The sequence below is a fragment of the Schistocerca cancellata genome, chromosome 3 (assembly GCF_023864275.1).
Source record: "Schistocerca cancellata isolate TAMUIC-IGC-003103 chromosome 3, iqSchCanc2.1, whole genome shotgun sequence".
NCBI classification, from domain to species: Eukaryota; Metazoa; Arthropoda; class Insecta; order Orthoptera; family Acrididae; genus Schistocerca; species Schistocerca cancellata.
Window position 1 is genome coordinate 420,761,179 of NC_064628.1, and position 23,675 is coordinate 420,784,853.

At 38.9% G+C, this 23,675-nt stretch overlaps 1 protein-coding gene across 2 annotated transcripts in view; it reads right to left on the bottom strand.

Moving 5' to 3' along the window:
* The window catches only part of LOC126175171 (arf-GAP with coiled-coil, ANK repeat and PH domain-containing protein 1), a 149,513-nt gene that overhangs the window by 20,789 nt on the left and 105,049 nt on the right, over positions 1–23,675 (bottom strand). For both annotated transcript variants that reach the window (XM_049921761.1, XM_049921760.1), the window contains 3 exons: positions 22,450–22,613; positions 21,738–21,837; positions 3,985–4,105 (listed from right to left, as the gene is read on the bottom strand). In XM_049921761.1, the coding sequence (XP_049777718.1) occupies positions 3,985–4,105; positions 21,738–21,837; positions 22,450–22,613 (385 nt within the window). The remainder of the gene's footprint in view (positions 1–3,984; positions 4,106–21,737; positions 21,838–22,449; positions 22,614–23,675) is intronic.

Consider the following 23,675-nt stretch of genomic DNA (forward strand, 5'->3'; position numbering starts at 1 on the left):
TGTCCTACCAACCGATCCCTTCTTCTGGTCAAGTTGTGCCACAAACTTCTCTTCTCCCCAATCCTATTCAATACTTCCTCATTAGTTATGTGATCTACCCATCTAATCTTCAGCATTCTTCTGTAGCACCACATTTCAAAAGCTTCTATTCTCTTCTTGTCCAAACTATTTACCGTCCATGTTTCACTTCCATACATGGCTACACTCCATACAAATACTTTCAGAAATGACTTCCTGACACTTAAATCTATACTTGATGTTAACAAATTTCTCTTCTTCAGAAACGCTTTCCTTGCCATTGCCAGTCTACATTTTATATCCTCTCTACTTCGACCATCATCAGTTATTTTGCTCCCCAAATAGCAAAACTCCTTTACTAATTTAAGTGTCTCATTTCCTAATCTAATACCCTCAACATCACCCGGCTTAATTCGACTACATTCCATTATCCTCGTTTTGCTTTTGTTGATGTTCATCTTATATCCTCCCTTCAAGACACCATCCATTCCGTTCAACTGCTCTTCCAAGTCCTTTGCTGTCTCTGACAGAATTACAATGTCATCGGCAAACCTCAAGGTTTTTATTTCTTCTCCATGGATTTTAATACCTACTCCGAATTTTTCTTTTGTTTCCTTTACTGCTTGCTCAATATACAGATTGAATAACATCGGGGAGAGGCTACAACCCTGTCTTACTCCCTTCTTAACCACTGCTTCCCTTTCATGTCCCTCGACTCTTATAACTGCCATCTGGTTTCTGTACAAATTGTAAATAGCCTTTCGCTCCCTGTATTTTACCCCTGCCACCTTTAGAATATGAAAGAGAGTATTCCAGTCAACATTGTCAAAAGCTTTCTCTAAGTCTACAAATGCTAGAAATGGGTATGGGGTATGAAGGCTGTCCCCAACGAACTGTCCTACTGCATCACAACCGAAAATGAACCAGCAGTTTGCATGGAAGAAATGGATGACCCTGTAAGTGTGTCTCAGTGACCACTAGTTTTAACTCTAAATATTTTGAGTTAATAACATTAAATAGGAAATATAAGAATAATACTGTTAACTCAACTTGGGCAAGTAATCTATACAGCAAGACACATACTATGAAATGATGGAAAATTCAGGATAGACTAACAACAATATGGAAAGGATAGATTGCAACTTACCACACAGAAGAGCACTGAGTTGTTGGCAAGTTCAATGAAAAAGAATGCTAGATACATTCAATTATCCGACAACGCTCTTCATCAAATGCAGAAAAATTCATAAGCAAGCTCCTGACATGCACACTTTGCCACTTTCTTCTATGGGTGCTAACGCCCAACTGTGACTGCATCTGAGTTAAGCAGCAGTCTTTGGTGGGGTAGGTAGCGATGGTACAGAAGAAGGATCAGTTGGGGAGTGGGAGGCGGCAGAGAGGAAAGATGTGAGACAGACAAGGGATACTACACCACTATACATATGCGTTGGTGTCATTAAAGTCAAGCACATCATATCGGAAGAGGGAGGGGGGTATGCTCCTCAACTAAGTGCTTCAGCTCTCTCTTGGTCATAGTTTGGTGGAAACGATTCATGTGAACAGAAAGCTTGTTAGTTGTCTCACTCACGTAGAACACAGCACAGTGGTTGCAGCTAAGTTGGTGGGTTACATGGCTGCTTTCAAGGGTAGCTCTGCCTACGATGCGATTGAAGATGTCTGTAACAGGACTGATGGTAGTGGCTGATGCAGGGGATAGGTCTTGCATTTAGGTCTACTGCAGGGATACAAGCCACGAGCCAAGAAGTCGGGGGCATAGGCGAATTACGGACAGACAAGCATATTGTGTAGGTTGGGTGGGCAGTGAAGTACCACTGTGGTAGAAGTGGGGAGGATGTTAAGGAGGATATTTCTCATTTCAGAAGGTGATGCGAAGTAGTTGAAACCTTGGCAGAAGATGTGACTCAGTTGCTCCAGTCCTGGGTGATACTAAGCAACAAGAGGCTCATCAACAACAAACAAATCTGTGGTACAGCAGTGGACACCCACATGGCATCCTATGCTAACCTATTCATGGGCTATCTAGGATAATACTTCCTAGCCACCTAGAGTCCAAAACCCATCATCTGGTATAAAGTCTCTGATGACATTTTCAAGATCAGAACTGAGGTTAAGGACACCCTATCCACATTCCACCAGAACTCAACACCTTGTCCCCCGATTACTTCGGCTGGTCCTTCTGAGACCAAAAGCCATATTCTTAGTTGTTGATATCCACTCAAGGATGGCTTCATTAATATGTCTGCTCAAATCAAATGTACCAACCACCAACAATACCTCCACTTTGACAGATGCCACCCATTCCCCACCAAGAGGTCCCTTCCATATAGCCTAGGCACCCACGATTTTCACAGATGTAGTGACAAGCAATTGCTCTCCAAATATGCCAAGAGTCTCACAGAGGCCTTCGCAGACCGAAATTACCCTACACACCTTATCCAAAGCAGACCTCTTGTTCCTTGACTCCCCAGTCATCTATTCAGCCCCCACATACCCACTTTCCAGCCACAAAGGAGTATTTCCTATTGTACCACCCAGAACTGGAACAACTGAACCATATTCTTCACAGGGATTCGACTACTTCTCATAGTGCTCTGAAATGAGAAATGTCCTCCTCATCCCTTCTACAGTGTTAATCTAAGTCCACCCAACCCATGCAATATTCTTGTCTATCCATACTCCATCCCTGCTCCCAAACCCTTACTTCTTGGCCCATATCCCTGCTGCAGACCTAGATGCAAGATCTGTCCCATATATTCTCCTAACATCCTCTACTCCAGTCCTGTTACAGCTGTCTCCTACCCAATCACAAGTACAGCTACCTATGAAGGCACCCATGTGATCTAACAACTTATCAGCTACCACTGTGCTTCATTCTACATGACCAAGACAACTAACAAGTTGTCTGTCATATGAATGATCACCGCCAAACTGTGGTCAAGATACAGTCTCTTGACTGCCCCCCCCCCCCCCCCCCCGACCTTAACCTTCACTTATCCCTGATCTCCACCTCCCTATCCTCCTCACAACTCCCATTCCAGTACTACTTATGGCTTCTATCCCAACAACACATTGGCATTGTCCTTTTCATTTGTCTATTTATCTCCCCCTACCCCCTTCCCACCATTGCACCCTCATGATGTTTCACATAGGAACTCTATTAGCTGGGCATTGGTGCCCAGAGACAACAGTGGCCAAGTGTGCTTGCTTGTGAGTTTTCTACATCTGAAGAACAGTTTTGTCTGATAGTTGAATATATCTAGCATCCTTCTTCATTGTGCTTGTTTGCAACTCAACACCTCTTCTACGTGGCAGGTAGCAATCTATCCTTTCCATATTGGTGAGACTCACTATCTGCTTTTCAGAAAAATAATTAACAACGAATAACTTAAGAACTACTTGATTACCAGTCTGACAACTTTTGACTTGACAAGAATAGTATGAAAAACTACAGAAATAAACTAAGAAGACTATTGCACAGCTTTGACCAACAGTAATTGTTGCATTTATTGAATTTACAGGGATAGAAGACACTGACTATGAATCCACAGTTCACCTAAAACTGAATCCTGTATTTAATGGTTGAGATCATTAAGACATTTACAGTCAATCGGCAACTTACGGAATGCTACATACATGGATTTTCATAAAGTTTGTCTGGAATACGAAAATTGTTGGCATAAGAAAGTGCTACAACACAGTAAACATAATTTTATGAATAAATAGAATATATATAACTTTTGTCTCTCATTCATACTAACTTAGCAATGTATACAGAGTTTAAGACACAGTTGAAATAACACAGTACAACGATACATCCACCTCAACTATCAATAGTTTCATCTCCCATACACAGTTCCCTTGACCTGTCACCTTGCATTACTTTCATTAGTGATGTTTCAGTGACAAACTTCAGAATTCCAACCTTAAAAAATAGGGTTTACTTACAAGGTAACTATATCTGCATTTGCCTCCCTTATTGCTACAGTAAGAGGTTCAGTACCCTCTTTGTCAGGAATATGCTGATCAGCACGGTGCTTCAGTAAAAGGCAAACTTGTGCTGTATGTCCTGCAAAATAAAATACCAGAAGACATGTAAAACACTCTAGTACAAAGTGTTAACTAGTACATCAACAACAATATGTAAGAGATGTTTACTTACCAGCTTCTGAAACCTGCACATTACATAACTGGATATCTCTCTCTCTCTCTCTCTCTCTCTCTCTCTCTCTCACACACACACACACACACACACACACAAATAAATCCAACTAGGTAAATTTTTTTTTTAAAAAAAGATTTTTTAAACGTCTTTGTAAGAATAAAAGTAAAGATGGGATATAGTAAAAGGAAGTGATAAAGTCATCCATAACACATCCAGATGCAACACACAGTTAAAACCTACTTTCAAATCCAAGGAGTAGTAAAGAGCTGATTAAACACCACAGGGAAAATAGCACAGACAAAGCAAAGATGGAGGAAAGAAAGAAAATGGCGAATGAAAAAAGATAACCAGCAACACATTGCCAAATGAACAGTATATGTGTCCAAGAGCCCTTCTCCAGAGTTTTAAACAAGAAAACCAAGTGTGTTGGGAGTGGAGGACACTGGTAAGTGGTGTGGAAGCTCACTGATTCCTGTTGTCATGTTAAATACTATGCTCACTGGAGACATAATGAAGCATTTGAAACACAACATTTCATTTTTGCAGTACACTCCTGTTGACTTATTACTCATCAACGTCCTCATTTTACACATACAGTCCATGTGTTAAGTTACAGATTGAGTGAAGCAATATGTTCACACAGTTCTTTCTATCTTTTATGTGAATAACAATTTTCTTCATGTAACACAAACTAGTATTTACAACAAACAGCATATTATGAACAATCCTGCTGGCGTACTGTTGTCATTTCACCAATTTGTCCACTAGAAGGGGGATTTTGCACTGGACAGTATTAGTGCCAGTGAAACGACCAACTAAAAATGGAACAGTTGTCAGCAAGACCAACTGGAGGTAAGCTGGGGCAGTGTATTTGGTCGAATCTAATAAATTTTGAAGGTAAAAAGTCTGAAACAGTCTTGGCAAAGACAAAAATTAAAGAGGGATGGAAATTGTAACTAATATGTAAATGCATTTTCTGCAATGGCAGAAATAGCAGATGGGAGAGTTGTGTTTACTAATGGTGGAGAAAGTAAACAAGAAGAGTAAGAGTTCAGTGCCTTGTCTACGGTGAGCTCAACTGAGACTGAGCACAAGCTCAGACTGGTGAGTGATGATGAAGGATATCAGCTTTGAACTTATCAAAAGAACCAAAAGCCTTAATGGATATAGGGAAACCACAGGAAAACTAAATCTGGATGACCAGAAGGGGCACTGGACCACTGCATTCCCAAAAGAGTACCATGAGATAAGGAGTCACGTGAAATTACTATAAGCTGCTTGTTCGATAATGATGTTAAATGATTTGTCAATACAGCTACTTGTAGTGTCTTGGACTCACTATTTGATGTAATTGGTGTAGATGTGGTGACCAGTGATCATAAAAAGCATTGATTGCACATATGCTCAAAGAGGTATAAGTAATTGTTAGAAAACAATATCTTACTGCCAAAAATCCAGCGAAATGGATGTTATAAATATTGAAAAATAATGACCAATACTGTAAATAATGAAGAGTTACAGTACACATCCACTTTCCTTCTATTAACGGTATAATCAATTAGAAAAAATTTGCTGACTGCTTAACATATTTTCAACATCTGTTTGATGATTATGTACTGAGGAAGGTAGCGAATGCTATCTAAAATATTCACGTGTTAATAACAGTATAAAGAAACTTTAAGGATGGACAGACATTCACAATGCAGAATCAAAACATGCATGGTCATTCTAAGCTAATTTGAGATTATTTGAAATTATGCAAGAACACCAATAACTTGGTCAATGGAAGGAGTTACTTGTAAATGAAGCTTGCACCTATTGAGGGAGACAGTAATCTAGATTTTCTGGTGATCATTGTTACATTGATGTGCAGAAAGTTTATTTGTGGAATTGGAAATGCACTAAAATTACTAGGGAGACATATCTGCACAACATGGCTTCAATACTGAGTACTCCTTTGAGCTGATTCTCTTCTTTTCATCACCTACACCACAGTTGGCAGTCACTAACCACAACTAACACAGGCCACCCAATCAAACCATATGACACTATCCTAAATAATTGGTGTTCATTTCCGATTTATTTCAAATGTTTATGTTTACCTTTTCAACTTCTTAATTTAATGTACTTTTTTCTTGCTTCTTTCTACATTCAGCATTGAACGCATTTGGATTTTGGCCATGCCAGTGAATTCTGTGACGTTGCTCCAGAACACTACACCATCTAATTTTAACACTGCAGAACACTTTCTGTGCTTTTAATGTGTCCTTTTACCCAGTTTTTTAGGCCACATAAGTTTGATTTCCTTCAGCTTTTTCACTAAAAACTTACTGTGCTACCACATGATTATTATTATGAATGGTAAACTATGAAAGAACAGGCTGCTTTTACACAGTTTTACACACACATACACATACACACACACACACACACACACACACACACACACACACACACACACAAAATGTGAACAATATTGTTAGGTGAAGTCATTGCTTGGGATGGCCTTGATTTCTTACAATCAGAGTACCTAAAGTTTAATGTGAAACATCATCATGAATGAAAAGCACAAGTTTGCTTTTGTTCTACAATATTTCCGGTTAACAATAAAAGTAATATTGTAGAACAAAAGCAAACTTGTGCTTTTCATTTATTATAATGCTGTTCTAGCAAGAGCCGACAGAAGATTCTGTTAACACGAAACATCATCTCTGGTGCAACTTTGTTTTCACTTACATACAACGTTCCTTGATGGCAAAGGAGTGATAAGTATCAGAGAAAAATCATGTGACTGATTAAGGATTAAACCCCAGACCTTTGGAATTGCAATCAAACACTTAATCACTCAGCCAAGGAGCCACTAAAAATAATCTATGGAGTTGATAATTGCAAGGGCATCTTCAAACTCTTATACTCACTTGCCACAATATTTATACTTAATGGTGTCTGTTGCTAACAATATATATCAATTTGAAATGAGTTGTGACCAACACAATTGCAACAAAAGAAGCAAAAATTATTTTTTTACAGAACGTGCCCCCACACATAGCATTCAGAGTGAGATTTTGCAGTCTGAAGCAAGGTTTACAAAGAATTTACATCAGACAGAGCAAGATATTAGCAATTTCTATTATGGAAACTGAACACATATCTTGTTAATTCTGCACAAATTGCTTGATTATATCTAAGTTCAAGAATAAATGATTCCTGTCAGTGTAAGATATGTAGCAATATTTATAGGAAAAAATATTAATGTGTTCAGATAAATATTAAGCTAACAAGAGGAAATGAACATTAGCTGTGAATGCAGATGTAAGAGACAGTAGTTTTTTCCCCCTAGTTTCAGGTTTCCTGCAGTTTAATATATGAGTCTAAATGTTTACAAGAACAAATAATTTATGTGATTACGTAGGCTTTCCCAGCGTAATAAGTCTTGAAAGTCTCTTCAGGTTTGCTGCCGGATCCTAAAAGCAACTTGACTCGATATTTCGGCGATCCGACTGTTCGCCATCTTCAGGAAATGCTGCTTCTGCTGATGAGTCCCGCTGAGAACTGACGCAAGATTGCTATTCGACGTCCAGCATTTCCTGAAGATGGCGAACAGTTGGATCGCCGAAATATCGAGTCAAGTTGATTTTAGGATCCGGCAGCAAACCCGAAGAGACTTTCAAGACTTATTACGCCGGAAAGCCTACGTAATCACATCAAGTACCTCTACGGGGAGGAGATGGTGAAACTTATACAGAAGTTAGATAAACTTCGGAGGAAGAAAGGAAAGCTGTTGAGTACACTCGCCTTCTCGCTGAGATGCCATGACGAAGGTATTATTCCTAATTTCACCCGATTTATTCATTTTATTAATAGTAAGAGAGCTAATAGGATTAAGGAACGTGCAAGCCAAGCACTTTTAAGAGAACGCATTCGTTTTACCCGTAGACAGCTGGATATTGTTTCCAAAGATTTATTTTATTTACATTTGAACTTGTCCTCGCAGTTTTCAAGGGATGTTTGGCAGTGGGTTGATGATTCCACGTGGGCGCTATCAGATTGGACACATAGGAGCGCCGTCACCAGACAATCCTTGAAATTTGAATGGCTTCTTTCTCGTTCTGCAGCATCAGAAGTGGATAAACGTCGGCGTTCTGTGATTAATCTCTCTAACAAGGCGTTGGATGGGCCCACAGTGTCGATATTGGAGAAAGGTTTAAATTTTTCGCCCACTCCCAAGAGACTTCCTATCACAGAGTTCATATGCTTTGTAGAACAAGCAGTACACAGCCTACCCGAGGATCAAGCAGAGGAAGTAAGGCAAGAAGTGTCGAACACATTACGTCGGGCTCGACCACAACGGGATAACATCTCTTCCGCAGAGAGGGCAGCCATTCGTTCCCTTAAGAATGATAACGAAGTAGTAGTTTCACCAGCTGACAAGGGGAATGCCACAGTTGTAATGACGCGGGATGATTATGTCCTAAAAATTGATTCACTTCTCAACGACGCGGCGTACAGAAGACTATCTAACGACCCCACAGAAAGGATCAAACGTAAGACACTTTCACTGTTGAAAAAAAGAGTTCGTTGTCAGATGATTTATGTAAGAAACTTCATCCTGGTGCTGCCGTTCCACGTAGGTTGTATGGTCTGCCTAAGTTGCATAAGGAAGGGGTTCCTCTACGCCCTATTGTTAGTAATTTGGGTGCACCCACTTATAACCTGGCAAAGTACTTATCATCTGCCCTCAGTCCATTTGTTGGCAAGTGTGAGCACCATATATCCAGTTTGGTGGATTTTATTCGACGATTGGGATCTTTGAAGTTGAGTCCTTCAGATCTGTTAGTGAGTTTCGATGTGGTATCCCTATTTACACGAGTTCCTCTGGAAGAGTCCCTTAGCTTGATCAGTGAAAGACTGCATGAAGAGCTGGTGAAGCTTTGTCGTCATGTGCTGACCTCCACGTATTTTTTATTTAACGGTAACTTTTTTGAACAGAATGACGGAGTGGCTATGGGTAGTCCTTTGTCGCCCATAGTCGCCAATTTATTTATGGAGGACTTCGAGGCTATGGCACTGAGGACTTCAGCTTTGCAACCAACACGCTTCTGGAGATACGTGGACGATACCTTCTTCGTCTGGCCGCATGGACGTGATGCTCTTAACAGATTTTTGGACCACTTCAACTGTCTTCATCCCCATATCAAATTTACTCTGGAGGTTGAAAATGATGGGATGCTTCCATTTTTAGATGTAATGGTTTATAAGAAACCAGATGGAACTTTGGGACACAGTGTTCACCGAAAGCCGACACATACAGATTGGTATCTGCACCCTAAGAGTTTTCATCCACCACACCAACGTAGTGGCGTCCTTCCTTAGGACTTTGGTATGGAGAGCATATGCCATTTCCGACGCAGACAGCTTAACCCAAGAACTTGAGCATTTGATGACTGTTTTTAAGGAAAATGGATACACCGAGAAACAGATTCGTCGGGCTATGGAATTTAGACCATCTTCGGAGGCGTACGAAGAGGAACATAGGTCTGTGGCCTTTCTTCCTTATGCTGGAGGCTTATCGTTTAAGATTGGACGAATTTTAAGGAATTTTAACATTAAGAGTGTGTTCCGTCCACCTTCTAAGATTAGGGCTCTTCTCGGCTCTGTGAAGGATGATTTGGGACTTAGGAAACCCGGAGTGTACAAAATCCCGTGTCAATGTGGGAAAGCTTACGTTGGCCGTTCTATTCACACAGTGCATGGCAGGTGTGTGGAACATCGCCGTCACACGAGGCTACAACAGCCGGAAAAATCGGCCGTAGCAGAACACTGCCTAAATGAGGGACACAAAATGAAATTTGAGGAAACTGTTGTGATTGCCAACATTTCTGGTTTTTGGAATAGTGTCTATAAAGAGGCGATTGAAATTAGGTTGGCTGATAATTTAATCAACAGAGACAATGGGTTTCCTCTTAGCAAAACGTGGAATCCCGTATTATCTAGCATCAAAACTGAACGTTCTTCGGTGCAGCATGGATTGCGATATATCACTGCCAGCAGTGTTTCACTAAGGGCGGCGCCACCTCCCTGTTTTGTAAGGCAGAAATCGTGATGGGCGGCGCATGCGCCGTGTACTGAACGGTGGCCTATATAGGATGTCGAATAGCAATCTTGCGTCAGTTCTCAGCGGGACTCATCAGCAGAAGCAGCATTTCCTGAAGATGGCGAACAGTTGGATTACCGAAATATCGAGTCAAGTTGATTTTAGGATCTGGGAGCAAACCCGAAGAGACTTTCAAGACAAATAATTTATACCAGTGTAGCAACAGTTATTCCTCATATCATCTGCAGAACTAACTTTTAAGGGCTGTTCCTCTTTGTTGATGCACAACTTGACTCATTCCATATTGTAGACTGTTCTCTTTTGGTGGGGTATCTATGAAACATGAATGAATGAATGAATGAAATGATAAATATTCAGGGTAGAAGAACCAATACTTAATTGTACATGCATCATAAATATGTACATTGGGCAACCGATCTAGGTGAGAAGAATGCCTCGACACCTGCTGATCCATTTTGCTACTTAGTTACACAATCATAAACAATATATGGTGAATCAACAATCATTTAAAGAATACAGTCTGCTCATCCATATATGAAAGCCACTCAAAATTACATTATGTTTTAACTTTCTCTCACCCTGCCAAAGGTAACACTAAGCTGAACAAATAATTCTAACAGTTTCTTTCCAATGTTTTAAATAGCATAATGTGTGAGCCTTCACACATACCCCACGATACATTTCACAGAAATTGACAGAGTAGTTGTATCATAGCTCTACTGAGCATAGTGGAAAGTACTTGTGACAGAGTCAGCAGACAGATATGGTAGTGCAGTAAGCCTTAGTGGTATGTCACAAACACCAGAACTGCAGTACTGCTGACATAGTGGAATAAGTGGGCCACCAAGGCAGTGATCTGGTGATTGCCCAATGACTACACTTCACATTCCAGTTCTGCTGGAGGGAAAGGAAAGCACTGCCATTTCAGAAACCAACTGAGCTCACATAAATACTGCCTATTTCAGACAAGCATCTTCAGACATTGCCAGGAGCCATCTGTGGGGGCAGTCTAAACTGGTTAATTTTCCAAAATGGATAAGTGAGTTGTTGCCACTAGATAATGTCTTCACTAGCTGCGAGTTGCCAGAGTCTGAATGCTGGTGACATGGGGCCTTCCAGGCAGTGGGCTACCTAATGGTTAACATCCATCCACAGGAGGCTGCCTCCATCAGAGAGCCATGGTTCGTGCCACAGCCACTTAGCCAACCAGCTGCCACTGCCCTGTGTAGGCAAACTCTGCTGCTGTTCGTTACCCTTTGCAGGTAAAGTCCTTGGCTGTCAGCACTGATGCTACCATCTGCACTAAAGGTACACGGTTCAATTCTCTGTCGCTTGGTGCATCCTGCACCGAGTTGCCTACATGCCCAGCCAATTTGCAGAGCCGGTCATAACAGACTGGTGAGCCTGTTAGCTGACGCAGTACAATACCACTGGACTGTTGATTACATTAACCTCACTATCTCGTGGGCAAGATGATGTCTCACACGATCCCAACAGCTTGCTGACTTAAACACGTTTCACCATTCGAGACCAGCCTAGTCGGTTCTTGACTGGTGTATTCTGATATGAAACAAGGGAATATCTGGAGTTACTGCTTTTATGACTGGCTGCTGGACAGACAAGTCATTGCAACCACGCTCTCAGTGCAGAGCTGAAGGCCCTCCTGACTACTAGCAGCCCTGCTCGACCTCCCATTGCAGAGGTCACTCTCCATCTTCTACAAGTGGCGTCGGAACTGTTACTGCCATGGACAGCTGCATCGAGGATGACAATGGCAGCTGCAACACGTAGCATTGACAACGAAATTGGCTGAATGGACTGATTGCTTTTCCTCTCCCTCTTGTGTTTTGCATACAAGGGTTATGACTGGGAGACGAGACTGCCACAGGAACTTGAGCATGATGATCATTAAGCCTGAGGATCCTGTAGACCCTTCAAAGTTTCAAGCTAATTCTAGAGAGGATTAATCTGGCATGCATCCAGCACGGTGCACCCATTGTAACACACAGAATGGTGTGTACAGATAGAGTCCCAGTTAAATGTTACATGTGCCACAGGCTTGGCCATTAAGCAGAACGGTGTACAGGAGAGAGGTTCCACAATGAGTCAAGTACACAAGGAGTTACTAACTACAAGACGGTGCAATCTCTGTTAGAAAACAAAACTCCACCTGCATCTACATACATTGCATACCACTGCTAAATGGATGAAAGAGGGTGTTTCTCATTGTAACTAATATTAGAGTTTATTCCCATTCCATTTGTGTATTGAAATATGCTCACTATTTTTGTATACTTGAATTTAGCATATTTTGTGACAGTACTCACTTTTCTGTGGATGTTTATAAGATCATATTTGACTTTTTTGTGTTGGCTTCAGTCGTCTAGTGAAAGTAGGATTCCATAATGCTGTTTCGTCGGCTGCGGAAATGTCCTGGTTCAATGCGTTTTGCCTCAATTTTGGTGCTTCAAATACCATTTTTCCAAATGTGGTTCCTTTCTTGATGTTTATATATAAAGGTAGTAGAATAACTCATTTTTTGCTTGTCACTTGCAAATTATTATAACGGGGATCTGTACATTGTTCCAGCGTCACACACCGAGTGTTCACTGCCGACTGACTACGGCAAAAGATGACTCCAGTGTCAAAGACATTTCACACAACACACAAGCTTCCACTTGTAACCAGTCTCTTTGATATTATTCGTCACATCTACTAATATTAATCAATATGCTGTCACTCTCGAACAAATAAGCAAATTAGCATAAAATAAGGCAAATTACAATTCACAAAAAATATTCTGACAAAAATATAAGAAAAAATTTACAACCTCCCTCATTAGATTTGGTATCAACAAATCCAGTAGAAAATAACACATCTCCCAGATCCATTACAGTATGGAGTGCAGGAAAAACTGATGGTTTAAATGCCTCTCTGTTTGCTTTAATTATTCTGATCTAGTTTTTGCAGTTCCCATGGGAACGGGATGTGTGACTGTAACATGTCCCTATTCTTCACTCAATTCTTGTTGTTGAACCTTCATAAGTAAACTTTCATAACATAGTTTTTTACCTTCAACATCTACCACTTTGGTTTTTTCAGCATTTCTGTGACACACTTCCATGAGTCAACGAATTGTGACCATTCATATTGCCCTACTCTGCGTGCATTCAAGATAGCCTATTAAGACTTATGTAGTGTAGATCCTGAATGGTTGTGTTCACATTTTAAGACGGGCCAAGTGTTTTGCATGTAGTCACCTTTTCAGCTTTTCTATATTTTCCCAGTACCCTACCTAAGAACTGAAGTCTGTCACTTGTTTGACACACTATTGAGCATATGATATAATTTCAGTTCATATCCATATAAACTGTTACACACAGTTTTTGACATGAGTCAAATGATTCTAACTGTAACTTATTAACATTGTAGGCTTTGGATACAAGTTTTCTGTATTCTGTGAAGTATACAATTTTACATTTCTCAACAAGTAAAGCAAGTTGGCAATCTTTGTACTGCTTTTGAAGTCTTATTATATCTGAACAGATGCTCATGCAATGTTTTTCAGATAGTACTTTATTTTATATAACTGTATCATCTGCAAAATGTCTGAGGTTACTATTAATATTGTCTACCAGGTAATTATCAACAACATTAACCTCCCTCAGACATGCCTGAAGTTTTTATTCTTCTGTCAATGACTTTCAGTCAAGATAGTATGCTGCATTCTACCTACCAAAAAACCAAGTTTCATTTCATACCCATATAATTATTCTTTCATTAACAAGTGTTGGTGTGTTAATGACTCAAAAGCTTTGACTCAAAAGCTTTTAGGAAGTCAAAATATACTGCATCCACCCGATTACCCTGAACTGTGGTTTTCAGGATGTAGCATGACACAAGAAAAAAATTGGGTTTCACCCAACCAAAGTTTTCGGAATCTATGATGGTTGGCATGAAGGAGGTCATTCTATTCAAAATGCCTCATTACTTGAGAGTCCAGAATATGTTGTACAACAGATAAGTGTCGTTGATACTGGACAGCAGAGTTGTTGATCAATTCTACAGTCCTACGTGTAGACCAGTGTCACCTGTGCTTCCTACCAGCCACTGGGCCCAGTTGGTGGCTAACTCATCTGTGAATTCTGTATAGAACCCGACAGGGATTCCATTGGGTTCTGAAGTATTGTCTAATGTTAGCAATTTCAGCTGTTTTCAATGCAACTGCCACTGATACCTGTACCACTCATGTCTGTAGTGGTCTTTTATCATGCTTTATACTGGAAATTTGAAAAAGAGTTTAGCATTTCTGCTTTTGTTTCACTACCCTCAATTTCAATTCCTGCATCATCTATGATGACCTGAATTACTTTAGGTTTTGGGAGAGGCTATTGTGCAGTGTTCACGGTTTCTTTAAAGTAACTGTATACCATGGAGAGGCACTCAGATCATGCTTATTCCTACTACATACATTTCTATCCCATGATCAGTGAACTCTTCTTCTGTATGCGACCCACAATTCCCCAACATACTCCTTCCCAGAGCTATTGCTTTCCAGTTCCTCCTTAAAATATGTACTACTGCCTCTTTAGTTTACTGTATGTGTAAATTTTTCTACTTGTTTTAGTTGCCATTTGCTGTGAGAACTGCCTCACGGTTACTGATATGGTGTTCACATGGACTTTATCAAAGAGGTCAGGTCTGTCTGATGTCATTTTGTCTAATTTATTACCATCACAAGCAGGATTCAGACCTGTCTGTTTCGGGTACTTTTCAGAGAAGGTATTTAGTAATGCTTTACATGATATCTTGTCACAAACACCACTTACAAAACTATAGTAGTTTGTAAACTAATGGAAAGTAGTAGTAGAATGAAATTTTACATTTTATGATCCTGCATTGATTACATGCAAATTTTCAGATTTATCTTACAATTACTCGGGAGATATAAAACACTAAACCTCTCCTTTTTTTCAAGGGTGTATTTTTTCAGCCTAATTCACTTCAAATTATCCATATGAAAATTGCTCTAGATTTTTTTTTCTTCCAAGAAAATACTGCTAGGGACATTATGTCCCAATGTTGTCAAAAACTCAGGGGTGCTCTTTTGAAAGCTGCACTATGGGGTCACACAAATGACTATCTCTCAAGTACTACATTGGCAAAAGTAAAACTTTCCCTATTTTGCTTATGTTCAATTGGCACATAGGTGAATGCTCATACAAAATTTTAGCAAAATCCCTGATCCTCAATGTCAGAACTTTTTCCAAAATTAGACCATTTGGCATTGGATGGCCCAGTAACAGCTTGTGTTTTTCCTGAAGGGGTGTCAGCATCAGTGTGGGAAGATGGTACTTTTCTTAGCTCTTAACACGACTCTTGTTAGTACACCCAAGACACCTCATTTGTAGCAGGTTCCAATCACTTCACATCAGTCAGTGCAAATTCCAGCCGTTTAAGAACAGCAACTAGCTCATCCCATACCTAAAAACAGCACTCACAGTATGGTTGCATTATGGATAAGGCAATGTGTTTCTCAAGTTTAAATGGGCTTCGCTGATTCTTCTCTAATTTCACTATCTGTTTGCTACAAGAATTAGAAGTTCCCTTTAAAAAATGAAACAAAAAAAACAGAAGAAACTGATTTGTTTCACAATGAAAGACAAAATCAGGGGTAAAGTTTACTTATTCTCTGAAGCTAGTTCGTGCATTTAACTTTTTGTTTTGTTAAGGTTATATTCACTAACCAAAGCTTGTTATAAAAATAAAATAAACAAAAAATGGAATCTACAACAAATGTAACCAATATACTCCACTTTCTGAAGGGAAAACAGGATGGAACAATATTTTCAGAACACTATTTTACAGCACAGCAGCCAACTTCTTTAAAAGCATAGGTCTGCATATTGGGGATTTTGCTCATTTGTATTCGATTGAGCATGTTGTGCTCAGGAACGACTTGTTTGAATATTAACACTCAGAAGGGAAAAGAAGTGCTTGAACAAGGTGCCCCCTGGGGAGAGCACAGGCCGCCTGGCCTGGTGGGCTTGTTGCTCTGATGGTGTTGACATCCTAGCAGTCCTGTGTCTGCAGACAGGTGTTGCTTCTGATATATTCCCACCAGCTGATGGAACTATGATCATATCAATTTAGTTAAGCTGTACACTTACGTTCCTAATGGTTGTGCCTAATGCTTTAGGCAACACAGAAAATTTGGAAACACTTAAAAGTCACGCAGACCATGTCAGCTGCTATGTAAAATGGCCACTCCAGTTCAGTGTTGCATTCAACTATAGCCAATTTACACTTAGTTTCAATCATCTTAAAATTTTTGCAGGTAGCATTCATTATTTTTTTCATATAGTTTCTGTGTTTACAAATAGTCTTTTCTCTAGTAAGTCGTGTTAAGGGAAATCTTAGTTTTTAAAATATCTTTATTTACACCTATTTTGAAATAACTTGAAATTACATATTAATAGTGGTCTAAATTTGGGATATAGCCAGATATTTGTCAATATGACTAACATGTGCCATTTTCATTATAGACACCTAAGAAACTCAAAATATATCCCGCAATGAAAAAGGAAGTAGTAAAACAAATTTGACCTAGACAATTCATGAAATCAGAAAAAAAAACTACATAGACATTTAAGTCTGCTGAAGTATTTAACATGCCACGAAAGACATTACAAGTATTAAGGAGGGTGGAAATTTCTTCTTCAAAAAATTTCACAGAAAATTGGAGAATAATTTGTATTAGGCGCAGAACTGGAAAAGGAAGTAGTGCCTTATGTACTTCATATAGAAGAGAAATTTTAGGAGCTTCTCATGTGGCGTACTACGTCGATTGGCTTGCCAGTTATCGACAAGGACTGGCCTACAACACTCGTTTATGATGGGAAAGTCAGGAAGAGCTTGTGCAGATTTATTTTGAAATGTCAAAAGAAATGGACAAAAATGAATTGCTTTTATGACACAAAGTGTGGCCAATGGTAAGACTACAGCAGATGATTCTCTAGTGTAATTTGTCATTGCTGAGGGTAAAAGTTATATGGTATTTTCTAAAAATGGATGATTAAAATCACACAAGGATCTACTACTAGGGCTGCACTGATCACTTGTAATGTGTTTTTTCTCTGGAAGTATTTGACACTACGCTAAATCCATACGAACTCCATCAGCTTGCACTCACAGAATTGATGCCACTTAATAGCTTTCATTTACTTCTGAAAGACTACAGAAATCAGTATCATTACGACTTCAAAAACTTTTTTGTACTTTTAGCTATATTTCACTTGCAGTAATGTATGGTCTTAAGCATAGTGATTGATAAGCTGCATACTATCACATTTTTCAATACAAGTGCACATGCTGGACAAATAGTGTCATTTCACACTGGACAAATAGTGTCATTTCACACTGACTGTACTGAAACATGAAAAAGTAATTGGTTTATTAAGAAGCTGAGCTTTCACACTACCAAGTGTGGGCAAATAAGATTTTTTAAGTGCTTACTTCCTTCAAAACTGACTGAGAAATGTTATGGAACTACAACAATCATAAGACATGAAAATTAGCAGTAAAGCTTTTGATGAAAAAGTAAGTCCACAAAACAATGTGGCCCAGCCTTATATAACTACCAGTCTATTCACAGCTTGAAAATTGGAGGAGCTACTGATTTTTCCCCTTTCCCAGAATGGATTATCAAGCCATTTGAGCAAGAGCTGCTCAAACAAACTTGAGGAAAATCAAATGCAGTCGTTCCCAGTGTGCAAAGTGATTACACTGACATCTTGAAAAATTTCACAGAACTACAGGCACTCAAAAATTCGAGAGAACATAAATGCCAGATGCAGACCCCTGCTTTACAGTTCTTTTGACATCATATTTGTAAGCTTTCAGACACTGACTTCAAACGGAAGGTCAATGACTCGAAGAAGTGGAAACTTCAAGTCAAGTCTGTACATATACTGCAATAAGAGAAAATAGTTTTCCAAAAAAGATATTGTGCAAAAACTTTCATATTACACAAACGTGGCTCACAATCATTAAGGAGGGAGGAAGAGATTAGTGTTTAACTGTCCTGTCGACAATAAGGTCATTAGAGATGGAGCGCAAGCTGTGATTAGGAAAGGATGGGAAAGGAAATCTGCCACGAACTTTCAAAGGACTTATCCTGGCATTTGCCTGAAGTCATTTAAGGAAATCATGGAAAACCTAAATTAGGACAGCCATATGTGGGTTTGAGCCGTCATCCTCCAAAAAAGGAGCCAAGTGTGCTAACCATTGCATCACCTCGCTTTGGTCACAACAGTTTATGTACTATGAAATATGTTACTCGCAACACTCATAAGCTTCCAAAATTTATTTTTAATCACTTAAATACATGCTAAAACTATGGAAGAACAACTGTCTGAATGAAGATAGTGCCGCTAAAAATTTTAGAAGCACAAATGTCGCTTATAACTGACGATATATTATGAATTTTGGATCACACTTGCAAACCTTTGAGTATACACAATATTTTTTGACACACGCAAGCCTTGACATGATTAATGAAGAACAAGGGCAAAATGACAAGAACAGTAATATATCTGAATCAAGAATTTTGATGCAGATCTATCTTTCCCCAGTGATCTCACACAAACAAAAGACTGAAAGTTGCATCATATATGTAAATAAATGCACAAAATGTACTAATTTTTCACTCTGGTGGTTTTGTAATACCTTCTACACTATCACGGCAAAGAAACACTGTAGCATCAGTTTATCCCACTCAAAATAATGAAAACTGTCAAATAAAAAGAAAGCATGTCTTCCGCTTTGGGCGACTAACAATAAACAATACTGAAGAATTCAGTGCATATGATAGTTAAGTTTTCTCAGCAACCAAAACCAACTTTGGTTCCTTATTCTGGCTTTAATCTAGTTACACAATATTACAAATCTCACAGTAAGGATTTCCTAGAAGATGATCACCAGTTTTTCCTCATCTTTCAATTAAATAACCTCGTCACAAAGTTTATTTTCTTACAATTTGAATTATGATCTGTAATGATCTATAATATTTTACACCCCTGTGTTTACCACACTAATGATTAATATATGACTTCATTTCGTCCTCCTTTCTTGTGCTATGAGATAAACAGCAAGTATTTACAAAGTGAAGAAAGATATAAGAATAAATATGTTACTGTATTGTATGATGTTTGTAAAAAATAAAATAATTAGTTCAGGAAAGTGAACACATTATGCGAGTCTCAGAGTCATGTTAAAGTAGCATTTTTCACTCCATGGATATATTGCTAATATACTGTGATACCAGTCCTGCAGTCTAACATCTTGCGTCGAAACAGTATATCACTGAAAGCTTTCCGAAGCTGTGTCATTACTTACTTATAACAAATGACACTTTTAATTACAATTTGAAGATTAATTAGCTCATTGCTTGGTAGTCATGGAGTTGTATTGCACCATTTAATGTATTATGGTTAAACAAAAGTCGAAAGTAAATTTACTTTGAGGCTCTACACGTAAGACAGGGAGTTAACATTATCACTAGAAATGATAAAGAGTAACATGAGACTTTTTTTTATTTTTTTGATGAAGTGGCCTATATCTAACTCTAAACTATGTTCCTTTCTTCTGTGCTTCAGACACTGTATTCAGAAGAATCATCTGACAACACAAATAAAAAGAATGTGCCACTGTACTTTTGACTCTGAACAAAACAAAGATATGTATCCCAAAAACTGACAAAGATCAAAGAAGTAGAGAGCTCACTCACAATTTATGACGCCTTTTTATAATGAAGATTGTCACATTGTACTATCACATTTGATTATAAAGACTAGGCGTAGCAGGAATACTTAAAACAACCAGGTGACTTGGATAATTGAAGGCTTTAGTATTTGTACCGTATTTACTCGAATCTAAGCCGCACTTTTTTTCAGTTTTCTGTAATCCAAAAAACCGCCTGCGGCTTAGAATCGAGTGCAAAGTAAGTGGAAGTTCTGAAAAATGTTGGTAGGAGCCGCCACAACTAACTTCTGCCTTCGAATATGTGTAGCGCAACACGGGCATGCTTTGCAGGCACAAAGATAAATACTGGCGCCAAAACCTCTGCATCAGTAAAAAAATTAAAAAAAGGTGGAAGACGAGCTTTTTTCTCCGCCCCGAGTTTCGAACCACTGCATTTTCGTACATTATCCGACGAAGTAAATACAAATTCCGTATTGTTCATCTTCGAATGTAGCAGCATTTCTATGTACTACGAAAATCCGACTGGCAAGACTGTTTGGGATGTTTGTCAATATGGCCAACTCTACGTTCTGAATTTTTTCCTACCAGTCAGAAGAGATGGTTGCTAATAGGAACTTTTATGAATTGTGAATCACACGCAGTACTCTCTCCACCATAAGAATAATACGAATATAAACATTTTACCATGCATTCTTTCGTATTTGCTGCTATCTCATTTAAATCCTGTCTGCCTAATAAAATACGAAACTAGAGTGAGACAACAGCAAACGCGGAAGAATATACATATCACGTAATGTTTTTATTCGTATTATTCTTATGCGTAATAGTGATACAGTCAGAATTGAAGCACGGCAATTGACTAGATTTTTAAATCTAAGATGACTAATTTCTGTGCAGAATATAATGTACTAAAGAAGCGTCTGCAAAGATTTTCAAACTGAGAAAAATTTTTTCTAAACTCTCGTTCAGAACATCATCTACCATACGCAGCCTATTATTTGGTTCTTGTTCTCATTACCAAAGAAAGCAGCAGTGTACGTAACAACGAATAGCAGTCTCTTGTCATTGTTTCGGTAATGAGACGATTCCTCTCTTTTAATTGTAAGTGCCTAAGCGGTGGTAGCGCGCACAAAAGCAAGCCATGCCGCGAACGGTGACAGGTCGTAAACATTCATTATCAGAATGTGACAAACAATGCATGACAGTACAGTAATGCATTTTCAGCTTAGAGTGACGTAAACACCTATAACAAAGAGAACGGCACTTATCAGATCAAAGAAAAATAAGCAATCAATTCAAACCAGATGAAGCACGTGAAAAAGGAAGGGAACCCGTATAGATACGGACAGAGCACCTGACGCATAGCAATGGCTACCTGGTGCAGCTTAACTGCTAAGCTTACGACTCGAACCAAACTACTGCAGCTGTATAGTCATTTATTCGACCTAAATTGAGTCTATATTACAATGGACCAACTTTGTTTCGATTTGGAGGTGTGGCCTAAAACTTTTCTCACCTCTTGAATTTCGAGTCTCAAACTTCAGGTGCGGCTTAGATTCGGGAAAATTTTTTTCCTTGATTTCGAGTCTCATTTTTCAGGTGCGGCTTAGATTCGAGTGCGGCTTAGATTCGAGTAAATACGGTAATTGTGGTACTTACCTAATTCAGTTGCAAGATGTAATGGTGTTTTTCCTTCGCTGTCCTGAGAGTTTATTTTGGCACCGTTAAGCAGTAAAAATTCACAGGCCATTACTGATCCCTGGAAATAAGAGAAAAAATTATATCATATCCAAAAGATGTTAGCAAACTGATTGACTGACACAGGCACATTGGTGTACACTTACATGGATACACACATGCAGTCACAAAAAGGTGGTGACTAGTTGGAAGCATGAAATAGCTCCATTTGTTTGAAAGAGCAAGACAAATACTTCTTAAAATGCCCAAGAAATTGTAAGTGGCAGAGAAGCTGACAACCTAGAGCTAAGTGAAAGAAGACTGACTGATAAAATAGTGACAGGATCTTGCACAGATGAGAAGCTGCTCATGACTTGGCATCGCTGACCAGAGATCAATTTTGGTCTTTGGTCCAGACAACTAGATCGACTGACCAAGGTTCACTGTTGACCTGAATTAACACAAGAGGCAATTAACGACAGTGCTAAATCAACTTCTGATCCAATTATTGTGCTTCAACAGCAGATAATCTTTTAGTGTTCACAAAATTTCTTCACACCTATTTTACTGGCAGACTTCTTGCTCATAGCTGACTTCATTTTTGCTGTTTTATGGAACACAACTGCCACAAAATTAGGTTCCAGAGAAACGAAAATAAGTCTTCTGAGATGATAAAAATATATCATGTACTTACACTAAAGATTGCTTGATGTAAAGGTGTACGATTGTGATCCTCTTCATTCATCCACTGTTTATCTGCTCCCAAGGCAAGTGCTTTCAGCATCACAGGCAAGTTATGAGCTGCTGCAGCCTTGTACAGCAAGCGATTAGGATCCAGTTTTGAAATGTCTTCCTCACCTGCATGTTACATAAGTGGATGTTACTCCCATCAAGTATGGCACACAAGCGCGCAGACACACACACACACACACACACACACACACACACACACACACACACACGTAAAGGAAAGAGAGGAGAGAGATTTCAAGAGTTCAATAAAAAGTAAATGTAAACCCAGGTTATGCTGGTAGTGAAAAGTGGAGGTTGGGGAGATTATTCACCTTCTCAAGGGGGAACCCAAACCCTTATGGAAAAAAAACCTTAAGTAACAAAACAAAATGACAAATTTCCTCCATCATATTTCTTACTTATTTACTTTTAAATTAAGCTCTTCTTATTTCTCTACAAGCTGTTGGGATGAAGACTAACAATGTGTCTAGAATATTCGCTTCAAATAATTTTAGCTTCACAAAAGGTATAGTTGTCGCAAGTAATTAAATCATTAAACTGTATCTCACATAAAAAGTAACATGGGATGCTTGATAAATCACATGCACACAAGCGCGCAGAGACACACACACACACACACACACACACACACACACACACACACACACACACACACGTAAAGGAAAGAGAGGAGAGAGATTTCAAGAGTTCAATAAAAAGTAAATGTAAACCCAGGTTATGCTGGTAGTGAAAAGTGGAGGTTGGGGAGATTATTCACCTTCTCAAGGGGGAACCCAAACCCTTATGGAAAAAAAACCTTAAGTAACAAAACAAAATGACAAATTTCCTCCATCATATTTCTTACTTATTTACTTTTAAATTAAGCTCTTCTTATTTCTCTACAAGCTGTTGGGATGAAGACTAACAATGTGTCTAGAATATTCGCTTCAAATAATTTTAGCTTCACAAAAGGTATAGTTGTCGCAAGTAATTAAATCATTAAACTGTATCTCACATAAAAAGTAACATGGGATGCTTGATAAATCACATGCAGTTTTATTTGTTGTACAATTTTAAAACATTAACAGACTCCCCCCCCCCCCCCCCCCTCCATGACCAAGCCCAAGGTTAGAACAATTATTTAGAACAACGTAGGAAAGAAAGATTATCTAGCTGATGAAAGTGTTT